Here is a 21,080-nt window from a genome sequence, read left to right on the forward strand (position 1 = left end):
GACACTTTCAAATGATTAATGTTTAATAATGTACTGCCATATTATGTTAGAAAAATATATTTATCTATAGTTAAAATGCTTTATTGAATTAACTTAAAGTTTTGCTATGTTTTATATTAATTTTAAATACATTAATTTAGATTATGTTTTGTTAACAGGCATAAGTTTTAACACAAAAAAATGTTTTTGCCAAATAATTTAAAAATAATTTAATTTGAAATATTTAACAATATGTGTATTTTTTTAAACTCCAATAAAATTATTTACTTTCACTACTTGTATGCCTTATTTATTCTTTAACCCTTCAAGATGCCAGCATTTTTAAACTAAAGTACCGTATTTTTACTTCTATTTTAAAGTATTTTTAAACTATACCAGCACTGGAATTACAGTAAAAAGTTAAACAATTAACTGAGTAGCTAGATAATTTAACACGTAAAACGCCATGGGGGGGGGCACCGGCGACCTCGCCTGTGTTAGACCGCAGCGCCATGGGGGGCACCAGTGACCTCAATCAAGAGCTATATTCAAAATGCTTTAACTATGGAACCCATTATCAAATAAAAAAAATAAAAAAACTGAATACATTATATTATTAAAATACGTAAATTACCGAAATTTTTTTTTTGTGAATTTCAAAATGGACAAATTTTAGTATTGGCGTTTATCGTGTTTTAAAAAAAAGCCTTTTATATAATATATAATGACTACGTTGCTGGAGGAAGTTAAATTTATTGAATATCGTTAATAATCGAGCAAAATTTCGCATAAGTTAGAGAAAGGGCGAGTCTCTTTTTCAAGACATTCACTTGTGATCCGGGACTTCTGCGCCATAAAACGTTTCGCTTAACGAGTAAGATTCTGGAACGAATTATGCTCATTATGGTTCTACTGTATTTTGTGCTGACACATTTTTTTTGTGTAAGCAAAAAACTATCAATGCTGTCAACAGCAATGTAGTAATACACCTTATCTGACATTTTATGTGAAACTGAGCTACCTATGCAGTTTGAGGTAAAAATTAATTTTGCATAATCAAGCATTATCACAATGATGTTCTATTCCATTTTTTAGTCAATTTTATAAGACATTATTTTATAACACATCAGGTTTTTTTGATAAGTTAATGAAATAAAAAATCACAAGACAATTAATATTATTATGTTTATATTACAAACCTGTGGTATATTTTAATAAACTTAATACAAACAAAACATAAACATTGTTTTTTATCACTTTCATTTGGTATATGGTTTTTTCAACCAGGTATTGACAAATACTGTGTCTTATTCAGCAATGGTTAAATACTAAACTACCTAAACCAAACGCAGTAAAGTGTTAACACACTTCAGACGGGAAAGTTATTTCTGCCCGTTCGGTCGATTGATGCTTAAGGACGGGAAGGGTATTCTTACCTTCTGCGCCGGACTCATTTTAAAGGCAGAAAAAAAGGAATTATCCAATTAATTTATTAACTTATATGAATATTATATAACAATCTCTTAGTTAAGGTCTTAACTACAAGTACAAAATTATCAAATCCCGTCGCCAGCGGTCCGCAGGCGTAAAAAATAGTCTGAAATGTGTTAAGTTAAAAAGAAGTATTAAGAACAAGCTTATTTAAGAATTAACAAGCGATATTAACCTGTGTTTTGCATGGGATCTTGGTAGATAAGGCAATCGCACATCCCCATCAAAATATTAGATTTCATCGCTGAGGTATTATTACTAAGACGTTTATAGATGAAATTTTAAAAAAGAAACAAAGAAGTTCAAGATTAACAGAGAAATGACCTATCAATGGCTGTTTAAAATGATTACTTAATATATTGAATGGTCAATATTATATGATGATCACCTTAAATCATCCAATGACGGATCGTGAACCCAGTAAGTGCCCAAACATCAATATGCACCTTCATAAAAGATATGGTAGATCTCCTCAAACGATTAGAGATTGAGAGCAAGGCACTGGGACTGGAGATTAACCAGAGCAAGACCAAGATCATGATCATAGATCGATCTAAGAAGTTTGGTGATCTAGGGAACTCGCTCCGAGGTTTGGAGATAATAAATGAGTTTCAGTTCCTTGGATCTCAAATCAGCAATGAAGGAACTCGTGAAGGAGAGATCAGACGTCATATCGCCATCGCGAAAAGTGCCATGTCTAAGTTAGACAACATCTGGAAAGATCTGGTTGTGAGAAACAACACCAAGATGAAGCAGCAGAAAGGAGAAAAATTGATACCTTCGAAATGTGGTGTAGGAGGCGCATGCTCCGAATTCCATTGTCAGCTAGACGCACCAATGAGTCCATTCGCGAGAACTACGCTTGGATGGCTTGACTCTGGCCAATATCTGTACCCGACGGATTCTCCAGTTCTTTGGACATGTTGCGCGTGGCAACGAGGATAGCCTAGAACGACTAGTTGTGATTGGTAGCCTGGAGGGAAAGAGAGGAAGAGGAAGATCCCCCACACGATGAACCGATCAAATTAAGGCAGCAGCAGGCACCTCAGTGGTTGGAGCGCTACGTGCATCGCAGTCAAGGGATAACTGGAGAAGAGTCATTGCTTCTGCAAGGGTCACAACCCTCAGCAATGAGGAATAAGATGGAGAAGAAGATAAAATACATGTATAAAAATTATGTAAACATTTTTGCCTCGTTTATTTGTTGATTATAAAATTGAAAAAAAAAACACAATATTTTATTTATAATGTTTATAAATAATCAAGGAAAAAGGTACAGTTATACAAACATTATTTAACAGGCATAACATTAAAAAAAATAGTAATAATAATTTAACAGGCAGAAAACAACCGGGATTTTAATGTTATGGAAAAAATAACGCATTGTAAAATTTTCATGGTATAAAACTGCTCGAAAGATTAATAAATCGATATTATTTTTTACTTTTTTCGCTTGAATCCCTGGTTTTATGGATAACGATCGGAAGCTGGAAGCTGACCCATTTTTCAACTATTTTTGGCTTGCACTTCTACAGTTTTCACCTCCTCCATTCACCTCGCTCGCGTGGTAAATATAACAAGAGTTAAAAATATCCACTTAACAATAAAAATAATACTATAAAAATAAAGGATTTCCATAATATTTACTATAATTGAAATACCAACATTTGTATTCATTCATTTATAATACAGCATGACTTTTTTTGTGGGGATATAGATAAACACACTCATGGATTTGTTATCAAACTCCAAGTCATTAAAGATATTGTAAAAGGAGACCACTCTGTTGAATATGCTTAAAGTTGTATTTAATTTGGAACGGTCGGATAAGTCTTTGCCTTTATAATTTTTTGAAATAATGTCATTGTAACTCAAAACAATAGGTTTATTCCGGACTGCACACTCTTTCTTACTTGCATTTCCTTCTTCTACAGGCTCTTGTTTAGTTGTGTCAGTATCATATAAACATTTCAGCGCATTTTCATCTTGCGACGCGTTCGTTACCTCCGCTTGTAATTCATTCTCTATTGTTAAAAGGTTTTCATCAGTATCCATATTGTCAATTAATTTTTCTTTTTTTGATGTTAAATCGTCACATTGGTTTTCATTGCTATTTGTTTTTCCAGATTCTGAAAGTAGATTCAGAACACAATTTTCGTCCGTAACGTCTTGGCAAACGTACAGTAAATATGTGTTGACTTGTTTTTCACGCTTCTTAGCGAGATTTCCTAACACCGGCTTTAAGTCTTGGCTGGCGATTTCTTTACTGGTGAGTTTTTTCATATATTTATTTCTACGGTTGAAGAGGAACTCCGCTAAGGAATGGTCATTTCTCTTGTAGAAGCCCAACAGCCAGTCCTCGCCGGCGATGCATCTACTCTTCCAGGACGGCGGAACTTTGATATTGTTGGAGCGAGCAAATTGGTAGGCCAGAGCGCGTATTTCGAACGATTCCAAGTCCTGTAACTGGCATTTTGTTCTCAAAAGCTCGACAAGCTTCTCTTCCTGAGTTTTAGTGAACACTTGCAGAACGGCAACATAGCCTAAGAGACATTCTTGTTTCGTTTCCAGGCGGGTGATGAATCTGAGAAGGCTGATGTAGCAAATATTGAATAGTCGGGCGGCGGCGAGCTTTGTTAGACGATTCTTGAGGACTAATGAGGCGGCTTTTTTCATAGTTTCTAACGAAACAGAACCCCGATTAGATTTCCTTATGTACTTCCTCATTCTGAAAACATAGTAAAAAATAAACCTCAAAACTTACTATATTTCAGTGACTAAACCCATCTGTATTTTACTAGATGATAAAGATTATCTAAGAAATTTATTTGACATGTGTTGAATGTCTCAATAAGTACTTAAAACAAAATTTAAACAAAAACAAAAAGTTTTTCAACAGTCATAATTTTATTACGAATTGTTGAATATAAAAGTTTGAAGTTAAGGACAAGAGAAGAGTAAAATTTGAAAAATACTAACCCGAAACGTTTTTAATTCCTAGTTATTAGTGATAATTCGTAATGCCTTTGGCTATAAATCCCGCGAACTCTTTATTATTCCGAACTGTCAGCGGTCTGTATTGAAATTACAACACAAAATCATAAAACCACAGACTACAAATTTGCCACCAAAGATTATTTTGCCACCGACCAGCGTAGAATAAACAAAGAATAATAGACAACAACGTGATGGAAAAAATAAAAATAAACACTGATGTTTTTCCGAAAATCCCGCAAACGTTGTTGTATATATGGGGCGACACATTTATTATAGTCTTGCTTGTTTAAGACAGTACTGCATTTTCTTGGATGCTATTTTATTTTACTAATATGTATATATCTATATAATAATATTATTTATAATCACATTATTTTTATCAAATTGAGAAATTTTGAAAAAACAACAGTAGTAATGCAAAAATTATGACCGAATTCTTTATAAAAATATCAACCAATCAACACCATTTTAGACAATTTTCAAAAGATGAATAATCACCAGATCGGAATTTTTAATATACCAGCGGTCACCCATATACATTCGTGTATATATACCAGTCATAAGAATTTAAATCCAACTTATAATTTATAGTTATGAAAATTAGATGACACCCCTAATTACCTAAAGGCAGTGATAAGCCGAGGTCGGATTCCGGGGTCTATCGTCCGATCACACTCTTTCCTCTGATGAGAAAGGTTTATGAAAAACTGATTAGGGGAAGGCTTGATGCCTCCCTGTCACCTTCATGTGACCGTCAGTTTGGATTTGTCCGAGGGAAATCGACTGAGCACTCCATCCTATATGCACCGGATTGAATGAAAGACAGCAGAGAAAAATACGACATGGGTATATTTCTGGATATATCTGGTGCCTTTGATAATGCTTGGTGGCCGATGGTTCTCTTAAAACTGAAGAACAGGTTATGTCCGAGAAAGCTTTTTAAAATTATTGATAATTATTTTGTTGACAGAGAGATTTCCATCAGATATGGCGATACTTGTGTGGTTCGAGTATCTACTATGGGCTGTCCTCAGGGCTTGGTTTTTGGGCCGACACTGTGGAATCTTTAGTTTGATGATCTTTTATTACTTGCTCTGCCAAAGGGTACAGTATAGCACAGTAGCTTATGTGGATGACGCTCTCCTTCTTGTCTCGGGAGGATCAAGAGCTTGAGAAGAATGCTAGTGATGCCTTGAAGGACATCTTAAAATGGAGTGAAAGAAACAAACTCACCTTCTCGCCTCATAAAACAATTGGCTTGATGCTGCGTGGCAACCTGAATAGGGAGAGAAACCCTGTTGTAAAGATGGATGGGAAGAGCACCAGGTTTCAGAACCATGTCCGGTATCTTGGTGTTCAACTTGACAGATCTCAGTCGTTTCTCACTCACATTAAGACCGCCTCGGTAAATGCTAAAAAAATGTTTTTCCATTTGCGTCGCCTAAGTTGTGTTGAATGGGGTATTCACTCTCCAGCCCTAAATATTCTATATCGTGGATTTTTTGTGGCTCAGGTTACGTATATGGCTCAGGTATGGGTTCATCATCTGGATATCGCTGTTGCTAGACTAGCACTCCTTAGGGGACAGAGCATAAGGTTTATAAGCTTGGACTTTCCTCTGTCTCGGGCTGTGCTTGCGGTGATGATCATCAATCGGCCGAACATATCCTGTGGTACTGTGTGCTGTTGGATAGTGCCAGAGATGAGATACTGAATGGTTTGACAGAGGTCATGCGACCAAAGTGGAATTTGAATCTGATGGCCAACAGTACGAATTTTGCACTCTTCTGTCAGTTCGTCCGGACTTGGGTGTTTCAACTGTTCCTGTGGGATGTTGATATAGTCGGGACTGTGCTTCCTTTCGAGCGGAAAGCACACATTCTCTTGTTTTGTCCTCCCTTTATAGGGGTAGTGTTCGGATCTTCTGCCTCTGTTCACCCGGGAAGTCCTTCTTTATTTTTTATTTTTTGTTCTCTGAATGTAAATCAGCGTTTTTTATAAATGTTTTTTTGCTTGTCTCTGTTTTTTGTAACTTATTATTTTTTTTTACAAAAGGGAGTAGAGACAGGCAAGGAAAAAATAACCTTTTGTCATTGTCTTATATATAAGTTTTATAAATACTATTTTCTCTCTTTACTTCTGTATTCTACCCCTGCGGGAAAGCAGCGTGATAGTTAGTTACTTAGTAACATCTATATTCATAGGCATAGGGATCCTGAGGGGTGGGGACGAAGTGTCCGCCTTTGTCTATGCATCATCCTCCCCCCTCAAGAGTTTTTATTCCTTACGAATGAATTAAAATTATTCCTCTATGCGCAGCTGACAAAGAGTCCCCCAAGACTTTAAAACCGCTGCGGGTGGATGGTGGGCTTAGAATAATAAAAAAATAATAAAAAGGTCGTAATTACCTACAAGCAGGTACCCATCGAATATAAATTAAGTTAGTCTATGGTACCGAATAATCTTCGCTTGGCACTGTCGTCGAACATGTCCATCTTTGTGTCCATATTTTCTCCATTTCTTTGAAATATTCTATGGACATCTGTAACGGGGCCAGGGGGGGTCGACTCGTAAACGTCAGATTGTTCAAAAAACGACCAGAAAATGACGAGACACACTAATACACTAACAAAAACACCAAAACGGGAACGAAAAGTACGAGATACCAACAAGTTGTTCAAATATTTCAAATAAATATATACAGACTATGGTTATAGACAATTATCGATAGAAAAATAGAAATCCGTCTATGAAGAACTTCATAATATTGAGTATTATGCCAAAGTTAAAGTTAAATTTTGCGTATGTTTTTCTTACTTAACACAACGCTCCCTTGAACTTCTGCAGCACCCCCCAAATGCAAAAAAATTAAAAACGCCTAGCCAGACTTCCAAAACGCCCACAAAGGGGCGCTGGCACCCCCGTTAAGAAACATAACTTCAGAAAGTGGTGGGCACTCCTTCCGCCCTTTTAAAATATTGTTTTTTCTAGAATTTTAAATATAATATAGTAATTTGAAAATTCTATCGTTTTTGTTTTTGTTGAAAAGCCTTATATTTATACATAGTTTGGGATAATAATTTCAAAAAAGTTACCATTACCATTTACCATTGTAAGGCTGAGTTGAGTAACCATTATTAATCGCCTGAACTCTTTTTATAATTGTCGCGTTTTAGCCGTGACCTTTCTATTTTTGTTTACACTGAAATAAATAAATTTAGATAGTGAAATATCTTCTTTGTAATATTAATATTATAATTTTGAAAATATGTAATACAACAAATTTCAATATAAATACCATTTAACCTGAAAAATGAATGATAAATATTTCGGCGGGTGTATTTGACATTCAGCCGCGGCGAAGTCACGCCCAGCCGGGAGCTTAGTACTTCTAGCCGTTTACGCTGGCCGGCCGCTGGCGAATATCACTTCCAGCCATAAAAAATCGAGGTAGTTGGCGGTCTTTATATAAAATAGTTAGTCTGTGAACAGGGGGGGTCGACTCGTAAACGTCAGATTGTTCAAAAAACGACCAGAAAATGACGAGACACACTAATACACTAACAAAAACACCAAAACGGGAACAAAAAATACGAGATACCAACAAGTTGTTCAAATATTTCAAATAAATATAGACAGACTATGGTTATAGACAATTATCGATAGAAAAATAGAAATCCGTCTATGAAGAACTTCATAATATTGAGTATTATGCCAAAGTTAAAGTTAAATTTTGCGTATGAAAGTGTAGTTTTTCTTACTTAACACAACGCTCCCTTGAGCTTCTGCAGCACCCCCCAAATGCAAAAAAATTAAAAACGCCTAGCCAGACTTCCAAAACACCCACAAAGGGGCGCTGGCACCCCCGTTAAGAAACATAACTTCAGAAAGTGGTGGGCACTCCTTCCGCCCTGTTAAAATATTGTATTTTCTAGAATTTTAAATGTAATATAGTAATTTGAAAATTCTATTGTTTTTGTTTTTGTTGAAAAGCCTTATATTTATACATAGTTTGGGATAATAATTTCAAAAAAGTTACCATTACCATTTACCATTGTAAGGCTGAGTTGAGTAACCATTATTAATCGCCTGAACTCTTTTTATAAATGTCGCGTTTTAGCCGTGACCTTTCTATTTTTGTTTACACTGAAATAAATAAATTTAGATAGTGAAATATCTTCTTTGTAATATTAATATTATAATTATGAAAATATTTTATGCAACAAATTTCAATATAAATACCATTTAACCTGAAAAATGAATGATAAATATTTCGGTGGGTGGATTTGACATTCAGCCGCGGCAAAGTCACGCCCAGCCGGGAGCTTAGTACTTCTAGCCGCTTACGTCACTTCCGGCCGCTGGCGAATATCACTTCCAGCCATAAAAAATCGAGGTAGTTGGCGGTCTTTATATAAAATAGTTAGTCTGTGTCTGTGAACGGGGCGCCATGTTGGATGCCGACGCGTTATTGTGAATTGTGGTATATGCGCTATCATCAATTTTTGTAGAGGCATCACCCTCCACCCTCAATTACTCGATTGTTCATTAAAATCGTGTTCTAATCAAAGTTTAGAATTGTTTATATTTTTGGAAAATGGACGGAGATACGGAACGTAAAGGAGATGCGGACGGAGGCTCCTATATTATAAAATTGCGTGGTCTGCCGTTTTCAACAAAAAAACAAGATATATTAGATTTTTTGAGCGGTATAAACGTGAGCAATGGGGCAGAAGGTAAACACATCTTTGATTGCAACATATTTTATTGCTCTGCATGCCTTATTACTGCATTGCAGTCATACCCGGCACTCGGTTGTCTCGTTTCAGCAGACAATACAGACTAAACTTCGAGAAAAACCTATTTTATTTTATTTTACAATATATATTTATATCGACTGTGAAACTGGGTATGTTAATTTTAGGTATACACCTGACTGAGATACGTCCGGGAAGACCTACCGGAGAGTGCTATGTGGAACTTGTTTCACTGAATGATGTCGAATTAGCTCGATCAAAAGACAAACAAAATATTGGCTCTAGATATGTGGAGGGTGAGTACTTATTTCAAGTTAAATTTATCCTGTCTGCTACACCATCATATTAATCTTGCCGAGATAACGCTGATCATATTCTTTGAGGGTTACAATATAGTATTCAAATAATTGAAACTCGGGAATATCAAAATCATGGTTGGTTCATCGAGCAATGTCCGCCATATAAATGCTAAAAAAGGAATGAAACACATCAACCCTGCCCGAGCGTTTGAATCATCTCAAAACAACTATAGAGAGATGGTATAAACAAATAGGTTCAGCTACCGGACCGGGGCTAATTTCTATTAAAAATCAGAAAAGAAAAATTCCAACATCTATGGAATTTGCTGTCCTTACTAGGAGTAAGAAAATAGCAAGGCCACGATCCACAGCAGTTCTCTAATTATTTATCAGACAAAATAGAATGTATCCGGGCGGGGACATCCGCGGACACGCCACCTTCTTTGTGTGGTAAAGCTAGGAAAGTTATCAAGAGCTTAGACCGACTGAAATGGCTAAAGTTACTAACATAATATGTACTGAGTTCTCCTTATAGATGGTGCTCCCTAAATCCCATTCCAACTTGGTTAGTAAAAAATAGTGACTCGGCGTATGTATCACTCATTTAACATGTCAATGAATACTTCAGATGTCTTTAACGATATGGCGAGTTTTTTGATAAACGATATATTTTTTCACCTAGAATGTTCACTCGTAAATTACATGAAATTAAAGTAACCCAAATTCACATCTTGGAATAGGCTATAAAACTTATAAAGTTGGAGCCTAAGTATGGACATCATAAGCGGTGTTGCATAAACCGTAGCTTTCTTTCAGTCACTTGGATATTAGGCAATTAAAAAAAATACTGGAGATGTCCCGATATTATTTAAAAAGTTAATTAGATCATAATGATTGAATTAAAATTGCAAAAACATCATAATGATGGAATTAAAATTGTAAATACATCATTATGATGGAATTAAAATGTCATATACATCATAACAATGGAATTGAAATTGCATATGTATCATTATGATGGAATTAAAATTGAATATACAGCGTTATGGTGGAATTGAAATTGCATATACATCACAATGATGGAACTAAAATTTCAGTGTTTGTGTCCGGGCACCGAGAGATGCAGTGGGCCCTGTCTCAATCCAGCTCCAACAACTCTCTTTTGCTGGCGTCGGGAGGAGGCGTAGTGAAGCTCCGCGGACTGCCCTTCGGCTGTTCCAAGGATGAAATCATTAACTTCTTCAACGGTAAACACCCTCGCAACCCAACCCGTCCACCTTTCTTACAAACTACCTCTAAACTCAATTTTAAAACAAATAGTAAATTCCTCTGCAATATACTCCATAAAATTATTTTGTCTGTTACTATATCTTTCGTAAGCGGGCTTATTAAGTGTGATTGTAATTATGGCAACACTTTAACCAAGAAATAGACATACCGCAAGGGAAACGTGTGTAGAAAGAGAAATGTCTCTTTACCAGATTTCATGTCTTTGTCTGACTTACCATAAAATTCTGCAATTGAAAATGAGAATTTATTATAGAAAAATCCCATCATACGTATGTAGCTTTTTAAATAAGATTTCTTAACTTGTTTTTTTGTTGTTACGGTTATTCTGTTGTCTGCCTATCACAGAAAGATATCAAAAGTGGAATAATTTTGTACATATGCATTGGTTTTCATATCTGTACAAGTTTCTTTCCATTGTATCATAATCATGCATCTTAATTTTAGTTTGAATTGTGTTTTTTCTTCTTTGTTTTCATTTTATTTTCAACATACTATATTTTATTATATTTTGCATGATTTCATTCAATGGATCACTAAATTATAGGTTAAAAAAAGGATGAAAAAGAAAATTATATGTGATAGAACTTATCAAGGTATAAGCGATTGACATAAATATAGGAATTAAAATTTCGACATTCTGATGTACCCTGAAAATTATCCCCGAAGTTTGAATTGTGTTCACTTTCGAGCTTATTCTTAATCAATATCATACTTAAATCCATCCTTGTGTTGAGTGTTCTGATTCAATGATCACTTTATGAAGGATTTTTTTTCTTAAAAAGTACTAAATATTCCTGCTTTGTTTTCTTCACCTTGGTTTAAAAAAAATATGTTTGTCACTCTGCATTCTCGATTCAAAGTACAGACTTCACTACAATTCTACCAATCAAATTATTAAGGAGTTACTTACTAAATGTAGTAAAAAGGGTGTATGCATGTGACATAAAAATCGCCGCTGTTCAGACATTGATAAAGTTTTTCTGTTATTATTTTTTGCCCATGTTTCCTGGACATATTTATGTGTACACTTTGCGATAAGATGTAAGTAATGTGGTCCGAAATGTTTCCTCATGACGCACGGTAAATAATTTAATGCGAGGCCAATATCAAACGTGTACATCTGTTTGTGAGCACCGTCTGTGCACGCTATCTGCTAAAAAAATAATTAGAAATATTGCAGCCTTATATTTACTCGTGTGTATAAATATTTTTTTTTAGTGAAAATGGTTTGCTAGTGGCTCTAAAGTTGGTACGCATTTCGTATGCGCTGTCTTTATAAGACACTTGTGTTGTGTTTCATGTTCTTATACTTTATTTGCATTCATATAATAGATTATTATATAAATCCATTCATTTGGAGCATTATTCAAATCATTCACTCGATTTGGAAAATACTAACTTTAGATATTCCGAATTAAGTTTTAATAATATGAAATGCGAGTGTAAAAAATCAAAGTTTGCTGCACACTAAATATAACCGAACACAATCAATTTGCTCTTTTTAGTGGCTGTATTTTATTGAAGTAATAAATATGCATTGAGAGTGTGCTAATCTTAATATTAATAAACATATAAGGTAAAATATCCAAAGTATATAATATTGTATTGTTTATTTTCGTAAATGTCAACTCGTGTCTAACTGTGGGATAATCTATAGAAATGATACTTAAAATTAATGAATGGATGGGTCCCATGGTCAGTTAGCAACCCAGATAAACGCTATCAGGATCTGAACGGCTGTGAGAATCTGAGAGAGGCATCCGATGTGACGAGGAATCAGCTAATTGTCGGGGTACATCACCATGTTCTGGTTGTAAGATGTTGTTGGTTATGTTTCCGGGTGGGTGGGGTCAGGGCTGGCGGTGAGCGCGGAGGGGATAAGCATCATCACGGACGGCGCGGGCCGCAGCACGGGCGAGGCCTTCGTTAGCTTCCCAGACCGGGAGTCGGCCGACAGGGCGCTGCTGAAAGACAGGCAGGAAATAGGACACAGGTGGGGGGGGCAACAGATCTTACATCATTATTTACCCGACACACACAACGCCCGCACCGGGCACACTCACACCAGACTGCTGCCACCAGTCAACTTGTCACCAATCCACTCGCTCATTGCTCAAGTTATGGTTCTCTATTCTTCTTCTACCGACAAACCGTCCATCTCTACTCCCATCTGGGATATCCACTATTGTCCGACACTCCAATCCGCAGAATATCTATCCTGGGGATGGTTTAATGCCAAATGCAACAAGGCTCCACTCATATCTTCGTCCGCCTTATTGAACTTCAACCTCTTTCTTATTACCGCTATTTTCTTCGGACACTCTGTACGTATATAAGAACGCAGATATTAAGTCTCGTCCTAATTTAATACTTATTTTATTAACATTCGTTTCACCTCGTCGGGTGATTATCGTAACAAGTTTCAGTAATGTCCCAACAGGACAAAATAATTGTCAACAAAATAAAGTTGTTTCAAGTTGAATCAAAATCTGTGTAACTATGTATGTAAATTTGTGTAGTCCATCTTGTTGCTGTTATTGCGAAAGAACTAAGGAGTCCGTTCTTTATAGATTTGAATAATACATTCAGTCTAATTATATAATACTAGTTGCGTACCTGCTATTTGTATTGTACGGTGATTTGCTCTAATTTTGGCTGCTCCAACTCTAATCTCTCGACAATATGTTGTCCTTTGCATTAAAAATATGTTATACTTTCATTGTACTAAATTTTCAGCGGTCAGAATCAAAAATCAAAAGTACGCAGTCAGACATTAAAGTTTTTCTTCATCATGATCATAAAAGATCATTCCTGAGCTCTTTTCGCCACATTTTGCTGTGGCACGGAGTATTTGAGATATATGAATAAATCTCATCCCGAAATATCTCTTTTTTAAATATCCGTTTTTTCCCAATGAGCCTACACAAAACACAGTCAATACAAACACAAAACTGCTTAACAATGTATATTTTGAATTGGCCTACTGGTGGGACAGGGGAGGAGAACTCGAGGGGAGGTGAGGAAAGACTTTGCAGGGCTCGGGATGTGGCTCAAGGGATGTGGTGGGTGGCCCGGCGGCTCGGCTCGGTTACTCGAGGGATACGTGGGACATGTGGCCCGGTGACTCGAGGGATACATGGGACACGTGGCCCGGTGACTCGAGGAATACATGGGACATGTGGCCCGGTGACTCGGATACATGGGACATGTGGCCTGGCGACTCGAGGGCATGGGACACACTTGGCGACTTGTGGGTTACATGGGACGCGTGGGCGCCCCGCGACTCGTGGGAAACGAGGGATTTGGTGGGTAGTTAGCCATTAAGTTACCGCGGTGAAGCGAATGCACATAAGTGCAACAAATTTCATTTATTTCTATAAATCAAAATTTTCTACAAATTAAATACCAAATTTATATTTGGCATTTCATTTGTAGAGCTCAATTTTAATTTTTATACTAAATGTTAGAATCAAACACTGATTTTTAGTCTACTAAATTGTATTTTATTGTTAAAAACACAAAAATTAAATTTGTGACGATTGTTTCGCCTTGTTATGGCATTTTCAAACATTTTTAATAAACAACTTTATTTTTGTGTTTTTAACAATAAAATACAATTTAGTAGACTCTAAAAATCAGTGTTTGATTATAACGTTTAGTATATAAATTGTCATTTACTTTCTATAGGGCTTTAACACAGTCAGAACTGGAGAGTGTTAATAGTAAATTGGATAACGCAGTGAAACAGTCATTGTATTTTGAAAAAGTTTAGTATGTATAATTTTCAATCTTGTAAATGTAACCATTGATCTATAAATTTGAATTATCTTGATGTTCATTTAATCGCATGACCACTAATGAATGGTTATTAGTTGACTGCGCATTATTAAATTAAATTAGATACAATTTGACTAATGGTGTGGCCTTCAAACACTTACAATTTCTGTTAGTTCTTGAAGAGCGATATTACTAAGAAGTGTGCGATTGAGTTAAAATGACTCAACAAATGAACATAGGTTAATTTTTGGAACAGCGAAACAAAACGCTTAGTATTGTGAAAAATAGTCTAATTAACCACACACTCTAACTTTACCACAGATAATGCGCCAGTTGATTCATCACTTCACTATATATATATTCTGATTAAGTACTTTTAGTTTATCGGATCGCTCCCTTAAAAAATGGGGTAAATTGTACTACTTACGATGGTAACCCTGGACGTAATATCTGAAACACAATTGCATCTATGGTGCTGTTACTTGGTGTGATTTATCTGTGGTACAGTATCTTAAAATGGCATGCAAATAAATAAATGGTACTTTTAAACTGTGACTGGTAATACTCGCCGTGTTGGGAAAGGCATGGGTAAGAGAACAGCTGACGCGGAGTGGAGAATGGCAGACGGTGGGTGATAATAATTATATGTATATACTTTGGTCGACTGCAGCACACGAGATAAAGGGCCTCAGTGGTATATATATCCTTTTTTAATATTATCCTGTCTAACATGTATTTAGAATATGTATCATCTACCTTAATTATTTAAATGTATATAATTAATTATATTTTTTTGTGATTGTCACCTCATTCATCTACCTCAATAATTACGTATAATGAAAAATATCCTTTCATAAGGTCTATTTATAAAATAAATAACAGGTGCCGTATTTTTTTTTTTAAATAAAATATTTTGCATTTAGTTGTGACATAAAAAATTGAGTGTGTGTGTTTGTGAATGAATTGGGATACACTGTAAAATCATTTGTTCTAAAATAATTACAAATGCAGATATTTTATTAGAAGATTTGTCATCAATAATTCAATTGTTAGTAACTTATTCACATACCGTAATAAAAATCGACTGTTCTTAGTAAAAATAAGTGTTCTTATTTTTATTTTGTTTATCGAGGCCTGCAGTGTAAATTTCATAACTGATTCAAAGAGCTGTTGTTTAAGAGTGATTGTTTAAAAATTAGTGCTGTGTTTTGTCTGTTGTAAGGAAGTCTTCACAATGATAAATTTCCACATTTGCCTACTTTTTAAAGTCGGTGCAATATATTAATTTGTAAATTTTACAAATTAATTTGTAAATTAATTTGTAAAATTTTACAAATTAATTTATAAATTTTACAAATTAATTTGTAAAATTTACAAATTAATAAGTTATTTATTTGTAAAATTTACAAATTAATATGTTATTAATTTGTAAAATTTACAAATCAATACATTATTAATTTTGTAGTTACTATCGGAACCGTTTTGATAATATGTCATCGACGATACTCATACTCGAAATATACTCAATACTCGAAACCGCGATATTGGTGAATGATTTCAAATTTGGTTATTCATAGTGAAATATTGATCTCTCCAAAATGAATCTCCCAAAAATGTTGTAAAGGAGTCCTCGTGCTGAGAAGTTGCGATCTGTTTGTAGGTACATAGAGATATTCCCGAGCTGCTCGATGGAGGTGCGCTCGGCCATGAGCATGATGCAGGGGCCCCCGCGGGGCGGGCTGGGGGGCGGGCGGCCGGGGCCCTACGACCGCTTCGGGGACCGCTTCGGAGATCGCTTCGGGGACCGCTACGGGGGACGCTTCCAGGACAAGATGAGGCCTCCGCCCAGGGGGGGTGGATTCAGAGGTAAATTTGCAAATGGCACATATTCGTGCATTCTAGCTCTTTCTTTGCTTCATTACAAAATTTGACATTCTGTCACAGTCACAGTCTACCTTCATCTATTTGAAAACATCATTTTATTTAGTAAACTATCGTGACTTGAGATTTTCAAAGACAGAAGAAATTTGGTAATATTGAATTCTCTTTGGTCTTTTGAGAAACATCGGTCAACAGTTGGTTTTTGTTATTAATCTAAATATTACTATAATTTTCATTATTCAAATCACATGACAGATACCCCCGAACTTCCTATCAGATCTTTCCAGTATTAATATTCCATTACCTACCAATATCTCAACTTTATTAACTTCCCATAACAAACTTGTATGTATGTATATAAATCGGCTGTCCAAACTCAAAACACAGTAAGGGACATTTTTTGTAGTACTTTTTTTTGCATTTTTGGACTAAGTAGATTCTACTTAAATTAAATTAATTGTAAATTAATTGTATAAATTTGTAAAGGTGTATTTTATATGTAAGATAATTCACTAATACATATTACTAATAAAACTCACCTCATTAACAGGAATACTAATATTTTAAAATTAACTGTAAAAAGTGTAAATAAAAAATAACTCTTGAAGGGTGAAACAATTTTTATTAGACACATTTATGGCTTACTTCAATAGGGAGACAAGTAAAAATGGAGTTGATGACGTAGATCACTACAATAGTGGGCTGCTTATAATAGCATTCGATTCAGACGCATGTCAAATATGGCTACACTAACAGCAAGTCAATAATATCTCAACAGGTGACAGTAACGGCGGAAACAACGGGAACTGGAATCGCAACGGGCCGTGGAAGGGGTCCGGGGGCGTCCACAGCATCCACATGCGAGGGCTACCCTTCAAGGCCTCCCTTCACGATATCGCTTATGTGAGTATTGTTTCCCACTATTTCTGAGTATGCAGACACCACCGCCTCAGTGTGGAGGGAAAAAGCTATTTTGGTGGTAGAATTAACCTTCCATCTTATAAAGACAACTTTCATTCAGTTTGCTGGCTGTGTTTATTATATAGTGTATGACAACAAGCTGCTGTCCAGGCCGACTATTGCTCAGGAAGGCATCCTGCCCCCAACATCTTATCCATTCTCCAACCCAAGAAGATCGAGAAGAAGGCATAACAAGCCCATTGAACCGATGGACTACGTTTTTTAATCTATCATTGTCATCTTTATTATCCAAGTCATTATAAGCGCCCTGAGGTAATATTTTACGAAAATGGCGCTATATAAATTATCCAAATTATTATTATTATTATTATGAATCAACACATTATACGAGTATGTAACAGTGCTATGCATTCGATGTCTATCATGCTTCGAGTGCAACTGCCATAAGTAATGTTATCTCACCAATTCGCAACTGGCATATTCAATTTGGCGAGTGTGCCTTTGCTCCTCTTTGACTGAAAATATGCGAGTTTGGATAATCACACTTTATAAACTGAAATATCGCATTATTATTTTTTTCTAGTTCTTCAAACCAATTCGTACCCTGAACATCATCATCTTATTTGACAACAACGACCGGCCGTCCGGTCAGGCCGATGTTGAATTTGAGTGCCACGAGGACGCTGTGAGGGTAAGTTCTTACTTTTTATTTTATTTCAATTTTAACAAACAGATTAAAATGTGGTTTCTCAATTTTTTGTATATTAAAAAAATATTAATGTTGAATAATGACCTGATTTTTTTTGTAACTAATCTCAACATTATTGATGTTTTTAAATCAATGCTAATACACTGTTTGTGGGAAACACTTATAAGCGTTTTTTTACATACTGTTGGTAGAGAGTGGGAGATGCTTATAAGCGTTCCATTTGCTTACTTTTAGTAGAGCTCAAAAGACACTAAAAAACATTGTACAGATGGGGATTGGGTTTGCAGTTACTTGTAATTAGTATACTGAGGGTCGGGTGGCAGTCTGTTCGAGTATAATTAGGGTCTGGGTTGATGAAAAAACCGCCTGACAGCAATTTATTAAATCATTCATCTTACAGCTGCTCCACACTTGCAAATTTATTAGCAAGCGTAGAGGGCTATCACATTTCATCCGGGATGGGCAAATGACACAGTAAAGTGCAAACAACACTTACATAATAACTTGCGATGATTGTCATGTTTGGTTTTGCTTGCAGGCGATGCGTAAAGACAGAAACACTATGGACAACCGCTACATCGAACTGTTCCTCAACTCCTCTCCTGGCGGCGGCGGCGGCGGCGGCGGGCGGCCGTACGGGGGGAACCCGGGCGGGAACTTTGCCAGAAACAACTACCGCTAATGTCCATTCGCTTACCTGAGTATTGCGCTTTGGAATCACATTTATTCCCAGAATTGAGTGTCACGATGCCGATATATTCATATATCCACATACAGTAAAACCCCTCTAATCTGTCACTTTTGGGACTGGGGACATGGTCGAAACACAAAAAAGGTCAGATTATCCGAAAACACAGAAAAATATTGATACGCACTAATCTCAAACTTAATAACAATCTCTGAACTTAAAATTTCTAAGTATTGTTCTCTACGTTAAAAACATTGCAACAAACTGCAAAAAAACTGTTTTTATTGAAAAAGAGCAATACAATAATACATACATAATATTTTTAAGAACCTATAGTAAAAATATTACATAAAAAAAACGTCAGCGTGGTTTATCCGACAGGGCTTGAGCCCTGTCAGATAAACCGGAGTGGTAGACCAGCCAAGGGTGGATGGAGAGGGGTTTCACTGTACTATTAATTTTAAAACACAGGAGTTATTTGACCATTTCTGAAGTTTACACGGTGTAAATATACATTGATGCATTTTTTTTGCGACTCTTTTTTACTAAACTGACATTTGGGGAATTTGATACTCGTAACTCATTTTTTAAAAGTACTTGAATATTTGCACTGAAAAAATTACTGCAAATGGACAAATAATTTAATATGTACAGTCTTTATTCTAAAATGAAATATCATTTCATTTTAAGTGTGGCAGAATTCGCATTCATTTAAAGACATTGTTTGAATTTTGATTCAAACATACTTTTTAAGAAATAAACGTATGTTTTTATTAATATAGAATAATCGCTTAAATTATAAGATACGTTTTTATAAACTTGATAAAAAAAAAGACATACAAGACCTGTAGCACAAAAAAATATATTTCTCTTGTCTCTTTTTTGTGTTCGTCAATGATTCAATTTGGAAAAATTTATTCAAATCTAAAATAAAGTGCAATATAGTTCTCTAGCGCTCTCTTAATCAACTAATTGTGCATTTTTGCAGTCATTAATATATAAGACTTGTCCATTCCCGCAGTGTTTAGTTTCTAACTTGCTTTACTAACAGATTGTTACATTTTAATTAATATTTTTATTTTAAGGCTTTTTGTCACTTTTATTTATTATTTTGAAAGTCCCGCCGGAATGAGTACAATATTCACTCATGATCAGTGACTTATTTAACGGTTGATATGTTCATATTGCATATGTTATGAACACAGTGCGATTTAAGATGAGTCGTCTCGCGTTTTGGCAAGTGTTCCGTTCCTAGAGAATGTCGCAATAGCAAAACAGCAAATATTGAAACTAACCTCCACATGCACAATTGATTTAAAAAATCGATTAATTTTTTAATATTCTCATAAAACATGTCTTAACATAACAAATTACCTTTATTTTATCATGTAAGATAAATATCGTGCATGATAAAATAAAGGTAATTTACTACAAGTATCGAGGGACTACTTTATGTCAATATCACACATGTGCAGAGAATACGTCATGATACAGTATTAGAATAAGAATGACCATGTCATATGTTTAATAGTAAACTTACCTAATCCAGCAACTTACGTATATAATGAAACGCACCGTAATGCCTTATTAATAAAATAAAACAAATTGACAATCATATTTGACAGCATCGATAATCTTGTTTTCATCATAGATACATAGAAAGCGTGACAAGATGCCTCTGCATACATAATATTTATATTTTTTGGTTATTTATGTAGCGCCCTTTGGTAAAAAACTACCTCAAGGGTGCTTTATATTCATTTTTTAAATATAAATCTGATTAAGTTAATCAAAATGATTTGGCAAACAAATGTGTTTTTAGTTTATTTTTTTCTAAACATCTCCGTGTCTCTGCTGGTGGAAGAGTGTACCATGCCATTGGGCCTGCAACAGCAAAGCCAAATTTAATGCACTGGCATACAATCATTTTACCTATGGCAGTCTATCAAAGCTTTAAACATCTTATCAGCTACTCGGTCTGGAATGCTTTTTAAAAAGATAATCCGGAGCTATATTCTGCATCGATTTGTACATAAGTAGATAGAGTTTATATTTTATCATTTCGTGAATGTGAAACTGGTGCAGTTCAATAAAGTAATGAAATGATGTGACTGAACTTGGAAACTCTATTTTTGAAAATTTTGGATCAGGTCGGTTTACTACTAACCATGTTTTTTTTTTTAACATTTCTGAGGTTAAATAAAATACTGAATAAAATATTTAATGCTAATACGTATTGGAAACTGCTGCTTTTGAACACAAACCTGTATTATTTTTAATGTGTTTGAATC

General features: G+C 35.3%; 2 protein-coding genes across 2 annotated transcripts; one reads left to right on the forward strand and one right to left on the reverse strand.

The window, feature by feature from the left end:
* Positions 1-2,638: 2,638 nt before the first annotated feature.
* LOC148311402 (uncharacterized) lies at positions 2,639-4,631 on the reverse strand. The gene is made up of 2 exons (XM_088256633.1): positions 4,450-4,631; positions 2,639-4,198 (listed from the first exon to the last, which is right to left on the reverse strand). The coding sequence occupies exon 2, from the start codon at positions 4,195-4,197 to the stop codon at positions 3,148-3,150; it is 1,050 nt and encodes a 349-aa protein (XP_088112759.1). The 5' UTR covers position 4,198; positions 4,450-4,631; the 3' UTR covers positions 2,639-3,147.
* A 4,234-nt stretch (positions 4,632-8,865) lies between these two features.
* On the forward strand, positions 8,866-19,702 carry glo (heterogeneous nuclear ribonucleoprotein glorund). The gene is made up of 8 exons (XM_088256675.1): positions 8,866-9,203; positions 9,392-9,520; positions 10,621-10,770; positions 12,668-12,806; positions 16,251-16,456; positions 17,250-17,374; positions 17,976-18,083; positions 18,640-19,702. Exons 1-8 carry the CDS (start codon positions 9,065-9,067, stop codon positions 18,781-18,783), a joined length of 1,140 nt encoding a protein of 379 aa, XP_088112801.1. The 5' UTR covers positions 8,866-9,064; the 3' UTR covers positions 18,784-19,702.
* Positions 19,703-21,080: the final 1,378 nt, after the last annotated feature.

The sequence above is a fragment of the Brachycentrus maculatus genome, unplaced genomic scaffold (assembly GCF_059751285.1).
Source record: "Brachycentrus maculatus isolate JH-2025_06_01 unplaced genomic scaffold, ASM5975128v1 h1tg000065l, whole genome shotgun sequence".
NCBI lineage: Eukaryota > Metazoa > Arthropoda > Insecta > Trichoptera > Brachycentridae > Brachycentrus > Brachycentrus maculatus.